The 19,053-nt window shown below is 44.5% G+C and overlaps 1 protein-coding gene and 1 long non-coding RNA gene across 3 annotated transcripts in view; one reads left to right on the top strand and one right to left on the bottom strand.

Moving 5' to 3' along the window:
* Positions 1-5,868, top strand: part of TAGAP (T cell activation RhoGTPase activating protein) — an 88,513-nt gene extending 82,645 nt beyond the window's left edge. For both annotated transcript variants that reach the window (XM_027551957.1, XM_027551958.1), the window contains 4 exons: positions 383-492; positions 1,902-2,097; positions 2,839-2,953; positions 3,837-5,868. In XM_027551957.1, coding sequence (XP_027407758.1) covers positions 383-492; positions 1,902-2,097; positions 2,839-2,953; positions 3,837-5,092 — 1,677 coding nt within the window. In that variant the 3' untranslated portion in view covers positions 5,093-5,868. The remainder of the gene's footprint in view (positions 1-382; positions 493-1,901; positions 2,098-2,838; positions 2,954-3,836) is intronic.
* On the bottom strand, positions 32-4,219 carry LOC113898635. The gene is made up of 2 exons (XR_003512698.1): positions 4,114-4,219; positions 32-301 (listed from the first exon to the last, which is right to left on the bottom strand). It is a non-coding gene; the product is annotated as an uncharacterized LOC113898635 (long non-coding RNA).
* Positions 5,869-19,053: the final 13,185 nt, after the last annotated feature.

Below are 19,053 nucleotides of genomic sequence, written 5' to 3'. Positions count from 1 at the left end.
AGCAAAGGCAACTGATCGTGGAGTCGAACTGTTTTAGTTAAACCTTCATTTATTTGTATCAGCATCTTTGTTTCTGTGATCCCAGATTCCAACCAAAAAGTGTTGCACTGAAGTCTTCCCAGATTTCTCTGAGAACAGGCGCTGGGACTGTCCCACAGCCCAGTCCGTTCCCCTGAGTCTGGTGGCCCCTTGGCTGGTGGCCTTAACCGTGCCCGTTGTTAGAAAAGTTGCTGAGGGGCAAGTTGGGGGCAGACTTCAGGCTCCCTGGATGCAGGCAGGAAGGGGTGATGAGCACAGACTCCTGAGAGGGATCGAATGAGACGGAGGTTAGGATGGCAGCGCGTTACGTAACATGAACGGTCGGTCCCCTTCCTCCCTCCAGGACTTCCTCAGAAGTATTCCACTGAAGCTCCTGTCCTGTGACCTGTTTGAGGAGTGGATGGGTGCCCTGGCCAAGCAGAGCGAGGAGGACCGGATCGAGGCCCTGAAACAGTAAGTCACCCCTGCAGCCTCTGTCAGACTGTCTCTGCCCAGGGGTTCCTCACTGAACTGTCAGAATGTTTCAAGTATGTTGCAACGTTGAAGGAATTTGAGTGGAATCACTCACCTACTCCTAGAATACAAATCTAAAGGTACCCTGGAAATGTTTAAGAAGTAGCTTTTTTTTTTAGCCAAATGAAAGGAGGCACCTCTGTCAAAAGGTAGAAAGTGAACTTCAGTACTCACAAATCCCAACAGTTAGGGAGTCTAAAAATATAAATAGTTCAAGAAGGTATGAAACAAACTCACAGATGAAAGCCTTGGAGCAGGCTAACTAGCCACATGTAGGAACCTGGGGTGGTCTTCACCTGTTCACATTGATGCCGTGCAAAGCAATGATTCTCCCATAAAACATCCCTTAGTAAATAGTCTGCAAGGGCTTGTTTGTTGACAAAATTCCATAGTGTATTTATTTCATATTCTTATAACCAACCAAAATGAAAACTCTATAAAAATAAATTCCAACAGCAACAGAAACAATACCAAGTAGAAATGAAAGTGTGACCTGTTAGTGCCTAGAAAATCTTACACACCTAACTTCACAATATCAGCACTTTTGCCAAATCCTATGAAAGTGTGTCTATATATGATTGTCTCACGTGGCTAAGTATTATCAATGACATATTTATTGAACTGAAGGCATTAGTATGTCTGTCCCAAAATAAGAATCCTGAGATTACAGTAAACTTCTGCTTATAGACACAAAGGTCTTTCTTAACAGTATCTTATGAGAAACGAATGATCCTTATGTTAGAACCACCATTTCTTTTTTTGAAAATATGAGGCTTTATAATTCTAATTGATTAGTCATTGTACCAATGTTGCCCTTTTGGTGCTGACCTCATTATTTTTATGAACATGCTCTTCTAAACTGATTTATTCTTCATAAACTTTCTCAGAATGGTTAAAAATGTGTCTTCTTCATTTGATGAGCACAGTTCAAACAAAGGCAAATGACTGTATTCTTTAGAAAAACCAGTCTTGCAGTATTAGAAGCAGAAAGACATTCTATAGGGCTAAATGGTTTCTCAACAAAATGATTTTCAAAATGTATTAAAGTTTACTGCAGGAGTTAATGATTCATAATCTAAGATCTGTGTAAAGAGTAAATGGCCATGTTACTGGTGTCAGGATCATAGAGGCCAGTTTTCTAGGGCTTCAAGCTCTTGTGGTTCACTGATTCATGCTATGTCAGTTGCCACTGCATGTATCTGAATGAACCTTTCACAATGTTTCTTGTGAAAACAGACCTTCCTCATTTTAAAGGAAGCCTGGGTCAGGCAGGAACTTTCAACTTGCTCCCCTCAAGCTAGATAGGCCATGAACCTCCCCTAAAACCAGCTTCCCCACCTCCATTCCAGGGTTGCAGATAAGCTCCCACGGCCCAACCACCTGCTGCTCAAGCATCTGGTCTCCGTGCTCCACGTGATCAGCAAGAACTCCGAGGTCAACCGGATGGACGCCAGCAATCTCGCCATCTGCATTGGGCCCAACGTGCTGAGCCCGGAAAACGAGCACAATCTATCGCTGGAAGCCCGGAGAGACCTGAACGATAAGGTTTGTGCTCGGCTTTTTCTAAGAAACTCGACATCTGCTTGTCAGAGCCAAGCAGTGAGGTCTGCTGTGGCCCCAGGTCCACTATCTGGGTGCACCCACTGGATGAGACCCGGTAAAGCCAGGTCATCCTACGAGACAGAGGACGTGATGCCCATCTCTCCAACACCGTTTCCAGAATGGAAAGGCCCTTTCACTTTGCTCTTTTTCATGCATCACACGAAAAAGTTCTGTCAGTTCAGCTACCAATCCAGGCAACTCCTTTAATGAACATTTTGGTTACTTTAAAGTAATACATTTTTTAAATTCACAAAGTTAAAAGGCATAATCTCAAAAATAATTTTCACAAAGGTGATTGTTACCAATTTTCTGAATGCTCCTCTCAGACACAGTAAACATCTGTTATGTCAGTTTTGAAAGTAAAAATGTTGGTTGCTCAGTCGTGTCTGACTCTTTGTGACCCCATGGACTGTAGCCCACCAGGCTCCTCTGTCCATGGAATTCTCCAGGCAAGAACACTGGAGTGGGTAGCCATTCTCTTCTCCAGGGGATGTTCCCAACCCAGGGATCGAACCCAGGTCTCCTGCATTGCAGGCAGATTCTTTACCACCTGAGCCACCAGGGAAGCCCATTTTGGCACCTCCCTAACTGCTGACCCTCCCTATGTCCCCCTTGATAACCTTCTTCCTTTAAAAATAAATAAAGATCTCATTAAGCTGACAAGCTGTTAACTTCTCCTCACAGGTTAAGACACTGGTGGAATTCCTCATCGATAACTGCTTTGAAATATTTGGGGAAGACTTTCCAGCACATTCCAGAATTGCTTCTGATGACTCCCTGGAACACACGGACAGTTCAGGTATGGAATGTGTTCTCAGTGGACTCTGACTGTGGGGTTAAGTTCATGCCTGGCTACAAATCCAGCCCAGTAACGTACAGCACCCCAGGTATCTGAAGAAGTTACCAACACACATCACCAGATCAGAGCAGACACAGGTCTGTAGGGAAGTCATCAAGCAGGCAAACTTTTCTATTGAATTTTCCTGCACTATTTCCTCAGGCTGCAGCCTGGCACCTTCCCCTTCTTATTCTAAATCATGAAGAATTGCTCCTTTTACAGAGTAATCTTTGGCGAGAGGGTTGGGGTAAGAAACTTTTGTTTCCACACAATGGAATATGGGTCTAATGTGGGTCTGTTAAAGTAGGGATGAAAGTGAAAGTGTTAGTTGCTCAGTCCTGTCCACCTCTTTGCAACCCCATGGACTATAGCCCGCCAGGCTCCTGTGTTCATGGAATTCTCCAGGCAAGAATACTGGAGTGGGTAGCCATTCCCTTCTCCAGGGGATCTTCCCAACCCAGGAATCGAACCCACGTCTCCTGCCTTGCAGACAGGTTCTTTACTGTCTGAACCACCAAAATGGGGATGGATCCAATGAAAAGAGCCATCCAAACGATCAGCTTTTAAATCTAAGATCAATAAATTTTCAGTGGAGTGCTGTTTTCTCTTTCTTTTTTTCTCACCCTCTCTCTCTCTCAACCTCTCTCTCTTCGTTTTCCTACTTATCTTCTCCAGCTCAAAATAGTAGACATGGAAAGAAACAAAACTTGATAACAAGCCCCAAATTAGCTTAGCTTCACCGAATTCCCTAGTGCCATACTTGATGTTAGTAGGGTGGACGGTGCTAAAGTGAATTTCTAAAAGGAACTGAACAAAAACTCAACTGTCCCTTACCTTCCCCCAGACATGTCGACCCTGCAGAACGACTCAGCCTACGACAGCAACGACCCTGACCACGACGTGGAGCCTGCGGGCTCCCCAAGCTCGCAGCCCCCAGGGCCCCCGGAACTGGCTGCTGGCGGCGTGGAACCCAGAGCCCCGCTGCGCCCTTGGGAGCCCGTGGTCAACACCACGGCCAGACTAAAGGGCTTCCTCGGGCAACCTGACCGGAGGTACTCAGACCCCAGCACCACATTCTCCCCGGAGTGCCTCGAGGGCAGAAGAGCAAACCCGAAACTCACGCGAAGCGAGGACGACTTCACTGCCGTGGCTCAGGCAGCCTCCCGCTTTGCCGGCGAGGAAGCCGAGGACCCGTTTCCAGAGGAGGTGTTTCCTGCAGCCGAAGGCCGGGCCCAGAGGCCCCGGGACCTGGGGGAGTGGAGCCCGACTCAGGGCTCCGTGTCACCGTGCGCACGGGTCCCCAAAGCCCCCTCCAGCGGCTCTCTGGACGCTTTCTCCGACAGCTCGCCCCTGGCCTCTCCTTCCAGCCCCAAAAGAAACTTCTTCACCAGACACCAGTCTTTCACCAAGGCTGAGAAAAGCAAGCCCAACAGAGAAATTAAAAAGCACTCCATGTCATTCTCCTTCACCTCTCACCAAAGAGGGCTGACCAAAATGCGCAGCTTTGGAGCCACGAAGTCCAAGGGCTGCCCCCGAGACCAAGAGAAGCGAGGTTCCAAGAAAGAAAGCCAGCTCGCCGGCCGGATCGTCCAAGAAAGCTCGTCGGATGCCCCCGGCCAAGCCGTGCTGGGCTTTAACTCGGGGGCCTACGCCCTCTCGGTGGAGGATGTGTTCCGGCTGGTGGATCAGAGGCACCCCGGCCGCCCCCCCTCTTACGAGGAGGCCGTGAGGCTCCAGGCGCTGGAGCTCGCCCCCCGCGGGGGCCAGACAGTGGGCAGCCTGAGGGCCCGCGTGCTGAGCCTGGACGCGGGGCTCCTGCCTCCCCTCCCTGCCCACCCCCATGGGGACTCGAGAAACATCCGCGGGCCGGAGCCCCTGGACGGGCTCCGAGGGGGGCTGGGGACTGAGACCTGGAGGCAGAGCTGCGCCCCTAAGGACGCGGCAGGACGGGTGATGGTCCCCGGGACATCCGAGCTGCAGCGGCTGAGAACCGCGTCCGAGTCGCAGCAGAAGGGCAGGCAGGCCGTCCTGGCCCGGCGGTGTAGCCAGCCCGTGTTTGACGCCGAGCAGCTCCGATTCGCTAAGGAATCCTACATCTAGCCCCTCTGTACACAAGAACTGCCTTTAGACTCTTGTTTTCCAAAAAGTCGTGAATAAGCTCCTCTGGCAAGTTGTTTGAGACCTCCTCCGAGAGGACAGCCACACAACTTCACACCAGCACTCTGTGCGCCTGATTTGTACAACGTGTAGCGCGTGTATAAAACGCATTCTAGACAAGGCATTGGGTACACGTACGCAGATACGTGTATATATTTGTTTGTGAACTTGCGCCAAACTGCATTGCTGTTCTTTGCCTCCTGGAGTATTGTTTTGTTTTGTTTTCAGTGGTTACTGTCTAAAAATAATGTTTTCTTTTTTTGGCATTGCTTCAAAGGGCATGCCAAGTTTCTTATTTTCCACAAACTCCATTTAGGAGAAAAGGTCTAAGTCTCTTAGGAGTTTCCTCTAATAAGCCGCTTTGTGATCACCTCAGTAGGATGGAAGGAACAGACTGCAGGAGTAGAGTTCAGTGTTTGGAGTTATCAAAGGGCATTATAAACTCCAGCAAAAGAAAAAAAAAAAGGTTGTTGTTAACAATGCATGAAAAATATTTCAATGTGTCCTTTAACTGTCTGATTTGAAATTTGGGTAAGTTAGTGAAAATGCATTATATTGTGCATCATTAACTGATGTCAAGCACTTTGAGTTTCTTTGTAGTTCAATAGTGTCTTCTCCGATAGTGTGGAGGAAATTACTTCATACACATTGGGGCGTTCGTATGTAAAACTTCAATATTATCTCACTACAATAAATTGCCTTCCTTATTTCAAAGTAAACATGTTCATTCTTTACTGATATGTTGCCTCTGCTCCCTCAGTTCATAGAAACCCACCAGAAAAATCATTTACACGTTGGTTCATTCAACCAGCATTTATTACGTCTGCCCAAAATGTAGGAGACCTGGGTTCGATCCCAGGGTTGGAAAGATCCCCTTGAGAAGGAAATGGCAACCCCACTCCAGTACTCTTGCCTGGAAAATCCTGTAGACGGAGGAGCCTCGTAGGCTACAGTCCATGGGGTCGCAGAGAGTCGGACACGACTGAGCGACTTCACTTTCACTTTCACTTTCACCCTGGTGGTACAGTGGATAAGAGTCCACCTGCCAATGCAGGGGACATAAGTTCCATCCCTGGTCTGGGAAGATCCCACGTTTCGGAGCAACTAAGCCCGTGCACCACAACTACTGAGCCTGTGCTCTGGAGCCCATGCTCTGCAACAAGAGAAGCCACTGCAGTGAGAAGCCCACACACAGCAACTGGAGGTAGCCTGTGCTCTCCGCAACCAGAGAAAGCCTGCGCGCGTAACCATAAGTATAAATAAATTTTAAAGAAACAAGCATTTATTGACTACATTATTCTCCTTGAATAATGAGACAAGGAGTTCAAACCAGTCAATGCTAAAGGAAATCAACACTGAATATTCATTGGAAGGACTGATGCTGAAGCTGAAGCTCCAATACTTTGGCCACCTGATGTGAAGAGCTGACTCATAGAAGACCCTGATGCTGGGAAAGATTGAAGGCAGGAGGAGAAGGGGGAGACAGAAGATGAGATGGTTGGATGGCATTACCGATGCAATGGACATGAAATTGGGCAAATTTTGGGAGATGGTGAGGGGCAGAGAGACCTGGTGTGCTGCAGTCCCTGGGGTTGCAGGGTCGGACATGACTGAAGGACAACTCCATTGTTCTAGACTGATAGGCAGAGCAAGATGTGGATCTCATGTTTAAGAAAAATAGACAAGCCCTGTTGTCTCTACAAATTTGCAAAACCATAATAATGTACCTTCTTTAAGCCATTTTTGGGCAGTCACTCAGAGGCTAGAAAATTTAGTGTACAAATATCAGTATTTCCTGGTTTTAGTGACTTCAAGTTTTCAGTACTTTCAAAAATTGTATTTTTACAATGCTCAGTTTGCTTGATTATTAGCAAACACAGTGGTAAAACATCATACATTAGAACATTCATGCTCAATGATTAAGATATTTATCTGGTATCTTTGATACTGGACTTTTATTTTCCTTACTTCATCAATTTTTCATAAAACACTGCATGTTTTTGATATGTTAAAGAAGGGTTTTTGTGTTGGCTAGCTACCAGATGGTGAAGACCCAGTCTTTTGAGAAGTGATTTATTAGTAACGTGTGGCATCTGGTCCCATTACTTCATGGGAAATAGACGGGGAAACAGTGGAAACAATGTCAGACTTTATTTTTCGGGGCTCCAAAATCACTGCAGGTGGTGACTTCAACCATGAAATTAAAAGACGCTTACTCCTTGGAAGGAAAGTTATGACCAACCTAGATAGCATATTCAAAAGCAGAGACGTTACTTTGCCAACAAAGGTTCGTCTAGTCAAGGCTATGGTTTTTCCTGTGGTCATGTATGGATATGAGATTTGGACTGTGAAGAAGGCTGAGTGCCGAAGAATTGATGCTTTTGAACTGTGGTGTTGGAGAAGACTCTTGAGAGTCCCTTGGACTGCAAGGAGATCCAACCAGTCCATTCTGAAGGAGATCAGCCCTGGGATTTCTTTGGAAGGAATGATGCTAAAGCTGAAACTCCAGTACTTTGGCCACCTCATGCGAAGAGTTGACTCATTGGAAAAGACTCTGATGCTGGGAGAGATTGGGGGCAGGAGGAGAAGGGGACGACAGAGGATGAGATGGCTGGATGGCATCACCGACTCAGTGGACGTGAGTCTGAGTGAACTCCAGGAGTTGGTGATGGACAGGGAGGCCTGGCGTGCTGCGATTCATGGGGTCGCAGAGTCGGACACGACTGAGCGACTGAACTGAACTGATATACAGTTTACAATGTTCTCATCCAGACTGCTCAGATCTGTTAATCCTGTTCAGATTTATTAGTGTCATTTAAATACCTTATTAAGCACCACCGATCATGCATAAATTTCCACCGGTAGACGTTCCCCTTCTAACCGCTGACCTAAGGAAAGCAACCCCTTCCCCATAATTGGACGTGTAACAGTGGTAGTTGGGACTTGCCTGGTGGCTCAGACAGTAAAGGCAGTTTTCAGCATCTTTCAGTTCAGTGCTAAATATTTCAGGATTGAAAGAAAAATCCTCCATCATGTTTTTAGCAACTTCTCATTGAGAATCAGAGAGTTTTCATCAATAGATGACTAACACGATAAGCTAGGTAAGCTCCTATCTATTCCGCCTTACCATTGACCTGACCTCCTCGCGACCCAACTCAGATCACGAAAACTCTACCCCAGTTTCCTTATTTTACCAAAGCAGGAGTAAGACTGAAAGTCTTCTATTGCATGCAAACAGTCTAGTTTATTGACAAACATTGATGAGCTTCTTGTAGTCAAAAAGCTACTGTATTTGCATAGTGGAGAAGAAAGTATGATGTGTGTATTAGTCACTCAGTCGTGTCTGACTCTTTTCGATCCCATGGACTGTAGCCCACCAGGCTCCTCTGTCCATGGAATTCTCCAGGCAAGAATACTGAAGTGGGTTTTCATCTCCTCCTCCAGGAGATCTTCCCAACCCAGGGATCGAACCTGGGTCTCCCACATTGCAAGCAGATTCTTTACCAAGCCACCCAATGCACCGTGTGGTATTCTCACTTCTTACCATGAAGTCCACTCACTTTTTAAAATAGGAGAGCCCTACCTGGTCTCCAGGCATGGTCGTAGGTTAGAGCTGCCATAACCAAGTATCACAAATGAGTAGCTGACACAAAAGAAGTGTACAATCTCACAGTTGTAGAGCCTAGACCTGAAATCAAGGTGTCAACAGAGGGCTTGTGGTTGCATTGAGATTGGGATGATATTAAAAAATGATACAATAGACAAGGACCCAGAACAGCACAGTGCTGTCCTCCATGGACCCTGTAAGGGCCACACAGTCACACATAGGTCTGACACTCTAATGCAAGGTGAATGGTAAACCAGGTTGGAAGCCATGGCCTACATTGGGGCTTTCAACCTGAATCCAGGTCTGACACCCACTTCTGAGCCACTGGACCTCTCCATCACCCAGGGTAACCCTGCATGGGTCAGCTTGGGAGGGATCCCGACCCTCTTACCAAGGGAAGAGGTGGGGAAGCGTGTGTATCTCACGTGCCTGTTGGTAGGTACTGGCATTCATGCTTGGAGTTCTGGCTGAACGGACAGAATTTCTTCCTCTTGAGGAAGGTAGGAGGTTTTTTCTCCTCCTACAAAGAAGGGGACGGGTGGGCTTCCGAATGCATCCAAATGAATTTCTGACTGCATGGTACACCGATTACCTCCCATCGTGCCCTGTGCCCAGCACCGCTCAGGACTCGATCCAGAGTCTGTGGTTGTTAACCAAGCTGGGGTCTGGCCCTAGAACTGAGCAAACACAATCGCCTGCGAGCTCAAACCCAGCAAAAATAACCTATGTCACCCGGGGTCTCACAGCGTTGGAGTGGCAGCCATGGCTTGTATGCTAATGAAGCAGCTAATAGTTACTGACCGCAGTGCTTCCCATGGCTGAGCATGAAAACACCAAAAGGGCGGTCAGCACTGTTTACCCTAATGCACTATTAAAAGAATACATTCTAGCTGAAGTTTCCTGATTGTGATCTCACAGGAAGGACCGCCAGTGCATGCTTTCCTCCTGAAGGGTCAAGTGCTGGAAGTGATGGAAAGCCACATCAGATGAGATCTCGCATATTTTGAGTTTCTTTCTTAATTGACTTATGTAAGATCGTAATGCTTTATTTACAAAGGGAGAATTACTGAGGAATCGGAGTATAAACATTTTGCTAGAGGCAAAAGTAAATCACTTTTTGGCATGGTATTTTAAATGTCTGCATCATGTCCTCTGGACAAATGAAATGTGAATGAGGAACCAGCAATGGAATGAAGAGTTACCCTCTTCCTATTACAGGCTTCAAAGAGAGACCAGATGAGACTAGCAAACCTGAAGAATCCAACAGCTCGCCAGAAAAAGGAAACACAGAATGATCATATCTCTAGGAAAAGAAAGACAATTGTGTTGGCACAAGAATATGTGAGCCAGATTCACAGGGCCCGAGTCCACAGCCCAAATGGGCGACCAGGGATCAGTTTCCAAACTATCTGAGCATCAGTTTCTCCCCCTGTGAAATGAAGATAGTCATAGCACTGCAGCAGTTTCGGAATGCACCTCACAGCAAACCCACATCACAACGTAGGAGAGGTCTGTATAACACAGCTTAAAATCCAGAAGGTGTAAAAGAAAATGACAAGTTAACACCGTCAAGATAAAAAATGTCTATATGAATAAAACACCATAAACAAAATCAAAAGACAAAGGAGAAACTTGGAAAAACATTTGCATCTTATATAACGGAAAAAGAACTAATTTCCATAATAAATACAGTTCCCATAGTTTGATAATGAAAAGAAACAAAATTGAATTCTTTTTATTGGAGCATGGTTGCTGTACAATGTTGTGTCAATTTCTACTGAACAGCAAAGTGAATCAGCCACACATGTATGTGTACATATATACCCCCCTTCCTTGGATTTCCTTCCCATTTAGGTCATTACAGAGCTCTGAGTAGAGTTCCCTGTGCTGTATAGAAGGTTTTCATTAGTTATCTATTTTATCCACAGTACTGTATATGTGCCAGTCCCCATCTCGAAATTCATCCCGCACTCCCTTCCCCTCTTGGTGGCCATGTGTTTGTTCTCTACAGCTGTGTCTCTATTTCTAATTTGCAAATAAGCTCATCTATACCATTTTTCTAGGTTCCACATGTATGTGTTAATAGATATTTGTTTTTCTCTTTCTAACTTCCTTCACTGTTTGACAGTCTCCAAGTCCATCCACATCTGCAAATGGCACACATTTAAAATTCAGTTTTAAAATGTGAAAGTGATATGATCATAGAAAAAGAATAACAAATGGCCTTTAAACATTTGAAAAGATGCTCAATCTCACTCTTTTTTTTAAAGCTACACTAAGACACGGTTTCTCCCATTGGGTAGGCAAAACTCTAACAGTTTAATGACACAGTATGTTGGTGAGGTTGTAGGGGAACTAGTGATTCATGCATTCTTGTTGGAAGTGAAAACTGATATGACCCCTATGGAGCACAGTTTGGCAGTAAGTATTAAAATTACAAGTGCATAAATCATTTTTCTGACCAGTTCTGCTTCTAGGGATATACTTCATAAATAAGTTCTTAGGCATGCAAAATTATATGTAAATATTTTTAGCATTGTTTATAATTATATAAATGTTTGGTTAGAGAATAAGTTATGAATAATTAATATATGGCACACGCACACAGCTATAAAAATTTCTTTCACCTACTGATACAAAACCATCTCCAAGATATATCCAGTAGAAAAAAACAACATGTATCAGGTCGGTATGTACACTATGCTATAATTTATCTTTAAAAGAAGGATTAATAGTAGTAGCTTACACATTGGGGTGGGGAATGGGAACTGAGATGATGGAGCCAAAAATAAGCAGAAAACATTTCAGAATACATTTCCATATTTTTGGTGTTTGAATGATATAACTCTATTACTTATTCAAATATTAAATAGAAAATAATGCTGCTGCTGCTGCCAAGTCGCTCAGTTGTGTCTGACTCTTTGTGACCCCATGGACTGTAGCCCACCAGGCTCCTCTGTTCATGAGATTCTCCAGGCAAGAATACTGGAGTGGGTTGCCATTCCCATCTTCAGGGTATCTTCCCAACCCAGGGATCAAACCTGAACCTCTTAGGTCTCCCACATTGGCAGGCGGGTTCTTTACCCCTAGCACCACCTAGGAAGCCCATCTGGTGCTCAACTAGTTTTCTCTGTGAACATAAAATGTAGATTTTGAGTGTGTCAGTCTCTCAGTCGTGTCCAACTCTGTGACCCCAGGGACTGTAGCCCACCAGGCTCCTCTGTCCAGTATTTCCCATGTACTCGTTTGTTATATTATTTGTTTCCCATAAACTCAGATAAAGAACCCTATATAACTTCAGATTCAGAGAAAATTTTTAGACTTCTGAAACAATGTGACTATTTTGCTGTTTAGATAACAAATGCTTTTTAGAAATGTAGTTTGAACTATGCAGTTCAAGCCCTTTGTATGCATAGTTAAGTATCAGAAATCATGAAAGGTGATCATTTAACTTTGCTTAGATAATCAACGCATGTGAGCTCAGGTATGAGTAAGGGCTCTTCCTTTGAATTGGGCTTCCCTTGTGGCTCAGATGGTAAAGAATCCGCCTGCAATGCAGGTAGACCTGGGTTCAATCCCTGGATTGGGAAGATCCCTTGGAGAAGGGAATGGCAACACACTCCAATATTCTTGCCTGAAAAATCCCATGGACTGAGGAGCCTGGTAGGCTACAGTCCAAAGGGTTACAAAAAGTCAGACATGACTGAGCAACCAATACTTTCTTCTTCCTTTGAATTAGCAGTTTCATTTTTCTTACCGTGAAATTTTAACATTAATGTCAAACTTGGTGTAACAATCATTTAGCATATCAGCAAGTTCAAGATGACAAAATTGCCCTTTTGGGGAAGACTATCAAATTTCAGTTAAAAGGATTCCTAGGCCCAATTCCAACCTGTGTGTGGTAGAGGCTTCCCCACACCAACTAGCAAGTCTTGTAACATCAGTTGAGTGTCCTATGACTCAACTCAATTCTGACACTATTTACCTGGAGATAACCTAGATTCCATACTTTAAGGGAAAGTCCTACAAGACCCCTCCATCCCATGTCCTCTCCAAAGGCCACCCTTCCAGCACCTCCACATGGTCACCCACCTACAGGCTCTCTGAAGCCTCTCCTTTCCGGTTTTTATGAGGGTTCATACACAGCCATGATTAATTATCAATAAATCATTAGCCATTGACAACTGATTTGATGTCCAGCCCTCTCTCTAATCTGGTGGTTCAAATGGTAAAGACTCTGCCTGTAATGCGGGAGACCCAGGTTCCATCCCTGGGTCAAGAAAATCCCCTGGAGAAAGGAATGGCTACCCACTCCAGTATTCTTGCCTGGCAAATTCCATGGACAGAAGAGCCTGGTGGGCTACAGTGTATGGGGTCCCAAACAGTTGGACAAGCATGAGCACCTAACACTTTCTATTTTTCACATCCTCCTTCCAATCACCTGGCATGTTCTCCTCCCAACAAACCTCTATCCTTAGATGGGATCCAAAATTGACCTCATTAGCATAACAAAAGACACACTTACCTCTTCAACACTTGGGAAATTCCGAGGGTTTTAAGAGCTATAAGCCAGAAACTGTAGATGAAAACCAAATATGTAGAAAAATGTTATGTTGGTCATCTGAGTGTCCAAATATATTTCTCATAAATCACAATATCACACAATGAACTTATTCTTAAGCCCAAGAAAAATGTAGGAAAAAAGTAAGAAATTACATTTAATAAAATTAAATATATTGTAATATATTAATTTAATAATAAGCAAAAAATAACAACAAACTTAACATACTAATTCTAAACAGCATTAGCTCAACACATTCTCTGCACTTTCTAATTCTTCCTAAATTCTTTGCACACTTTTTTTTAACTATTTATCTGTTTTTATTTTGGGCTGTGCTAGCTTTTCTCTAGTTGAGCTGCTGGGGCGTCTCGCTGTGGCGCCTTCTCTTGCTGTGGAGCCTTCTCTTGCTGTGGAGCACCGGCTCTAGAGCGCGGGCTTCCGTAGCTGCAGCCCGTGGGCTCAGTATTTGGGGCTCCCTGGGTTCTAGCGCGCAGCCTCAATAGTCGTGGCGCACGGGCTTAGCCGCTCCAACGCATGTGGGATCTTGCCAGATCAGGGGTGGAACCCATGTCTCCTATAGGCTGATTCTTTACCACTAAGCCACCTGGGAAGCCCCCTTTACACATTTTTGATGCATCTACATAACTTAAGCAGTTTCCAGAGGACGTTTACTGGTGATCGAAAGCGTGCCCCCAAAGTTCCTCGCTCACGTATCCTAATGGTATGCGGTGTAGGTCACTTGAACTTTCTATTTTGATGTATATGATTCCAATTGAGTCTGTTACAATTAGGGAAGAGAAAGGAAAACAGGGAAGCTCTTTTGAAAGTTTGAAACTTTTCACAGGTGAAACAAGACGTGACTTAACTGCTGTAGGAAAGTGTTTTGAAGTCACCAGTTGGGACAAGACTAAGGGTCTGAGTTACAACAGACCAATTCTCAGGACTCTTGTTTCTCTTCTTGTTTTTCCCTCTTGTTTATTCCTAAATTCAATGCGCAGCAGCATGATCTAATTGGAAGAGAAAATAATGTGGATGAAAGTCTGATCCTAGCTACACTTACTACATGAATATCATCTTGAGCAAGTGCCTGAGCATCTTTGTATCTTTGGTTCTTCATCAGGATAATAAACAATTTTTTAATTCTTCCATAGGCCTCTTTAAAAATCAGCGGCATTGAGGTTTAATGCACATATTGTAAACTGCATCCACTCAAAAATATTCAATTTGATCAATTTTGCCTGATATATATACTCATGAAACCACCATCATCAAAATATGAAATAAATTGGTAATACTGGTATTGTCATATTTGTTCATTTTGTTTTACCAATTCTATTGAGTATGTAATAGTATCTCACTGTGGTTTTAATTTATATTTTCCATTGACTAACAGTGTTGAACATCTCTTCATATGTTTACTGGCCATTTGTGAAGTACTCAATCTATGCCTATTTTTTTAAATGAGTGTTTAAGTACTAAGTTTTCAGCATACTTTATATATTTTATTGACAGATAGTCCATTTTAATACTTCTTTGTGCTTTTCATGTTCTGTTTAATAAATTTTTTCCTCTCCAAGTGTCACAAAGATCTTTTATTCTGTTATCTGCTAGTGGGGGCAGGAGGAGAAGGGGACAACAGAGGATGAGATGGCTGGATGGCATCACTGACTCGATGGATGCTGAGTCTGAGTGAACTCCGGGAGCTGGTGATGGACAGGGAGGCCTGGTGTGCTGCGATTCATGGGGTCACAAAGAGTCGGACACGACTGAGTGACTGAACTGGAAGTGGAAGAGTCTGCATTTATAGATCTAAATGTAAAAATATAGATTTTGTTAATGCACTTAATTCTATGATCCATTATAAATTAATATCTGTGTATGCTGTGAGGAAAAAATCAATGTAATTTTTTTCCCATATGGAAAGACTACTTTTTAAAAAACTTTTGATGACTAATAATAAACTAGTTGGGGGGGGTGGGGGTAGGGGGAACCACACTGCACGGATGTGAGAGTTGGACCATAAAGAAGGCTGAGAACCAAACAATTGATGCTTTCAAACTGTGGTGTTGGAGAAGACTCTTGAGAGTCCCTTGGACAGCAAGGAATTCCAACCAGTCCATCTGAAAGGAAATGAGTCCTGAATATTCACTGGAAGGACTAATGCTGAAGCTGAAGCTCCAATACTTTGGCCACCTGATGTGAAAAGCCAACTTACTGTAAAGACTCTGATGCAGAGAAAGATTGAGAGCAAAAAGAGAAGGGAGTGACGGAGGATGAGATGGTTGGATAGCATCATTGACTCAATGGACATGAGTTTGAGCACACTCTGGGAGATAGTGAAGGACAGGGAAGGCTGGCGTGCTGCAGTCCATGGGGTCACAAAGAGTCAGACAAAGCCTTAGCCACTAGACAACAACACTGGCATCAGGACCTTGGTTTGTTGTGGAAAGCTCAGCTTCTCTGTACACAGGTGTGGAAACAAATCTCAGAGTTCTGGGTGAAGCAGGAAAGGATAGCTTTATTGCTTTGCCAGGCAAAGTGGGCACAACGGGCTCATGCCCTCAAATCATGTGTCCCAACTTGGGGAAGATAGCGAGAAGTTTTATAGTAACTTTTCAAAGAGGGCATGGTCAGCTTGTGGACATTCTTCTGATGGGTTGGTGGTGAGGTAAGTAGGAGTCAGCATCATCAACTTTCAGATCCAACTGGTCTGGGGTCTACATGCTGGTGGGCAGCTTATCATCATTAACTTCTCCCATCTGGAGGGAGTTTCAGTATTTGCAAAACAGCTCAAAGATATTGCATCTGCTGATGGAGAAATAGGACCTTGCCCCAAGCCTGCTCTTGGTTTCTCCCAGGTCTCACGTCCCCTCCCTTCATTAATTTACAACTGCATGTATCTGCCTCATCCCTGGGTTGTGAAGATCCCCTGGAGGAGAAAATGGCAGGTATCCTTGCCTGCAGAATCCCCATGGACAGAGGAGCCTGGTGGGCTACAGTCCATGGGATCACAAAGAGTCGGACATGGCCAACTGACTAACTCTTTCACTGAATCTGCTCACTGGAACTCAGGGAAGGTCATGGAGGCTGAATGAAGGCTGTTTCCTATAATCAAAGAAACGGGGGACACAGAAAGGCTCTGTGCCCAGGAGCCCCACAGTTTATCAAGTTTCCCCAACCAGGGATCAAACTCATGCCCCCCTGCAGTGGAAGCGCAGAGTCCTAACCACTGAATCATTCTCATATGATTTCCCATAAGCCTACTGAATCAGTAAATTTAAATATTCCATTAAACTTGGGATTCCATGAACTTTTCTGTCGTTATTCCTTCAGATATTTTCCATCTCATTCTTTTTATCCTCTTCTTCTGGAACTTCAACTATCTATATGTTAGCCTTTTTGATATTGTCCCACACATCCCTGAGGGCTCTCTGGAATGTTTGTATTCTTTCTCCATCTCCCCTTCCTCCTCTTCTCTTCCTTCCTTCTCCTCCACTTCCTTGTCTTCTCTCTTGACAACAGGCCACTTTCTCCTGGTTCTTCTTGTCTTGAATAGTCTGGGATTATAACCCGGACATTGCGAACGCTTTGCAGTCAAGACTGAGTTCTGCTGTATTCATCCCAACGTTGTTGATACTTTGTCTTAACAGGCAGTTGACTTGATTCAATTGAAACAGCAAGCTCTGTCTCACCTGTGGTGGGTGGCAATGCAGATCTCAGTCATGCTGTCCCTCAGGATCCTTGGGGAATTGATTCTGGAATCCCCACCTCCTCCATCAAGACCCCTGGATGCTCACAACTCTTAGTTGACCCTCCTGTTCTCGGGGTGTAACCCGCAGATAACCAGCTGTACTCCAAACCCAAGTCTGCCTTGTGCAGTGTTCAAACACAGAATTCAGGTCACCTCTCTTCTGGGCAATCCCTCACTTTCTCATTGCTGTGATTGCCCCAGGCTCCACCCTCTGCTTCCTTGGGCCAGAACACGATAGATCTTCCATTGGAGTTTCCAATCAGTCACACACCCTTTTTGACCATGTCCCATCCTCCGGTCAGAGCTGATGCCAGGAAATATACACCTTCCTCTGACGTTCAACTCCCCTCTGCCTGCGTATCCCTTTGTTCACTCTCCATATCCCTTTGTTGATCTTTGTGGATTGTCTGGAGTTTATAGTTGCACTGTGCTGGGGGGGTTGGTCCATTCAGTGCCCATTCCGCCACACCACTGGGCATGTGTCTTCTCCAATGTGTGTGCAACACCTAACAAAGAACTCTCAGCCTTGGGCGGGTGTTTCTGACAACCTCCCCCCGCACTCCCCAGTAGGCTTATTGAAGGGATAAGATGTGATCTTTCTGCATGTTCCATATTTAAAGTATATGGAGGCATTTACACACATAAAAATTGAGCAGCCTGTAAAAAGGCAATGCAGCCCAAACAAACATTACAAAACATATATTAATGCCTTAAGGAACCAGAAACAACTGGAGGTCCTCACCTAATGGATATGTAGGTATTGGGAAATGAGAAAAAGCGTAGCTTGGTTTCTGGCAGAATTGTAGGTGATACGACACTTGGATAGCAATGCATTCATTGCTCAGAAATATTTTCTATGGCAAGATTTAAATGTCTAAATCCTGAAAGTTACAGCGAACATCCACAGTCCTCAAAACACACTGAGATGCACACGACCTTAATGTATTCCTTCTGGGATTTTTAATTATAAAGTTCAATAACTCCTTTAAAGATAGGAATTGTTTGTCTGTTCAACAAACATTCCATCAGAGCCAAGCAATAAAGCCATCTGTAAAACTGGTCTTGCCAGGTGACTCAGTGGTAAAGAATCCACCTGCCAATGCAGGAGATACAGGTTCGATCCCTGAGTTGGGAAGATGCCCTGGAGGAGGAAATGGCAACCCACTTCAGTAATCTTGCCTAGAAACTCCCAAGGACAAAGGAGCCTGATGGGCTACAGTCCATGGGGTGGGAAAGAGTCAGATACAACTGACCACGCACACACACACAGGCCACAGGCAAGGAGCCTAACCTGCTTCAGGCCGCCGTTCGCTGCATTGGGTTCTCGTGCTCATATGAGGAGCAGTCAGGAGGCTTCTTTATTTTCCCAGTGCCCAACACAGTACAGCTTTCAAAACTGGACATCTGGCCCCAAAAGAGATTCCCGCTCTCAAATGGCTAAACCAATGTTGCTAAACTTAGCAGCTCTTGCCTAAGAATTTTCACAGGTGTTCATTTGCATGCATGCAATTCCTCTTGTTACATTAGCATTTAAACAAATTGTTTGAGTCCTGTTTCGAATCTAATTTGTGAATGTTGGTGTAATTCATGAATGTTTATGTCTGACTATGCAACCCCATGGTGGAGATAGTAATTTTTCAAAATGTCTGGCCATTCCCAGAAATTAAAGAGTCAGAAAATAGGCAAAATTTAAACTACCATCTGCTGGCCCCTGCTCATATTATCAAAGGCCCAGGCTTTAAAAATGTCATCTTATTTAATACCCTTGCCTCTGTGGATGAAAAAACGTTGCTTGCCATATCATTCAACAAAGGATGTTGTGGCCACTAAGCCAGCAGCCACTGGAGCCACCCCCAAATATGCACCCAGAAGGCATCTAGGGTGGAGCAAAGCATGATACTGGCCTGGAGAGCTAAATTTTCAAATTGTTTAGTCCTTAAGTCTTGTCCAATACTCTTTAAGACCCCATGGACTGTAGCCTGCCA

This window comes from Bos indicus x Bos taurus, chromosome 9 (assembly GCF_003369695.1).
Source record: "Bos indicus x Bos taurus breed Angus x Brahman F1 hybrid chromosome 9, Bos_hybrid_MaternalHap_v2.0, whole genome shotgun sequence".
In the NCBI taxonomy this organism is placed as follows: domain Eukaryota; kingdom Metazoa; phylum Chordata; class Mammalia; order Artiodactyla; family Bovidae; genus Bos; species Bos indicus x Bos taurus.
This window is presented reverse-complemented; position numbering and strand designations above follow the sequence as displayed.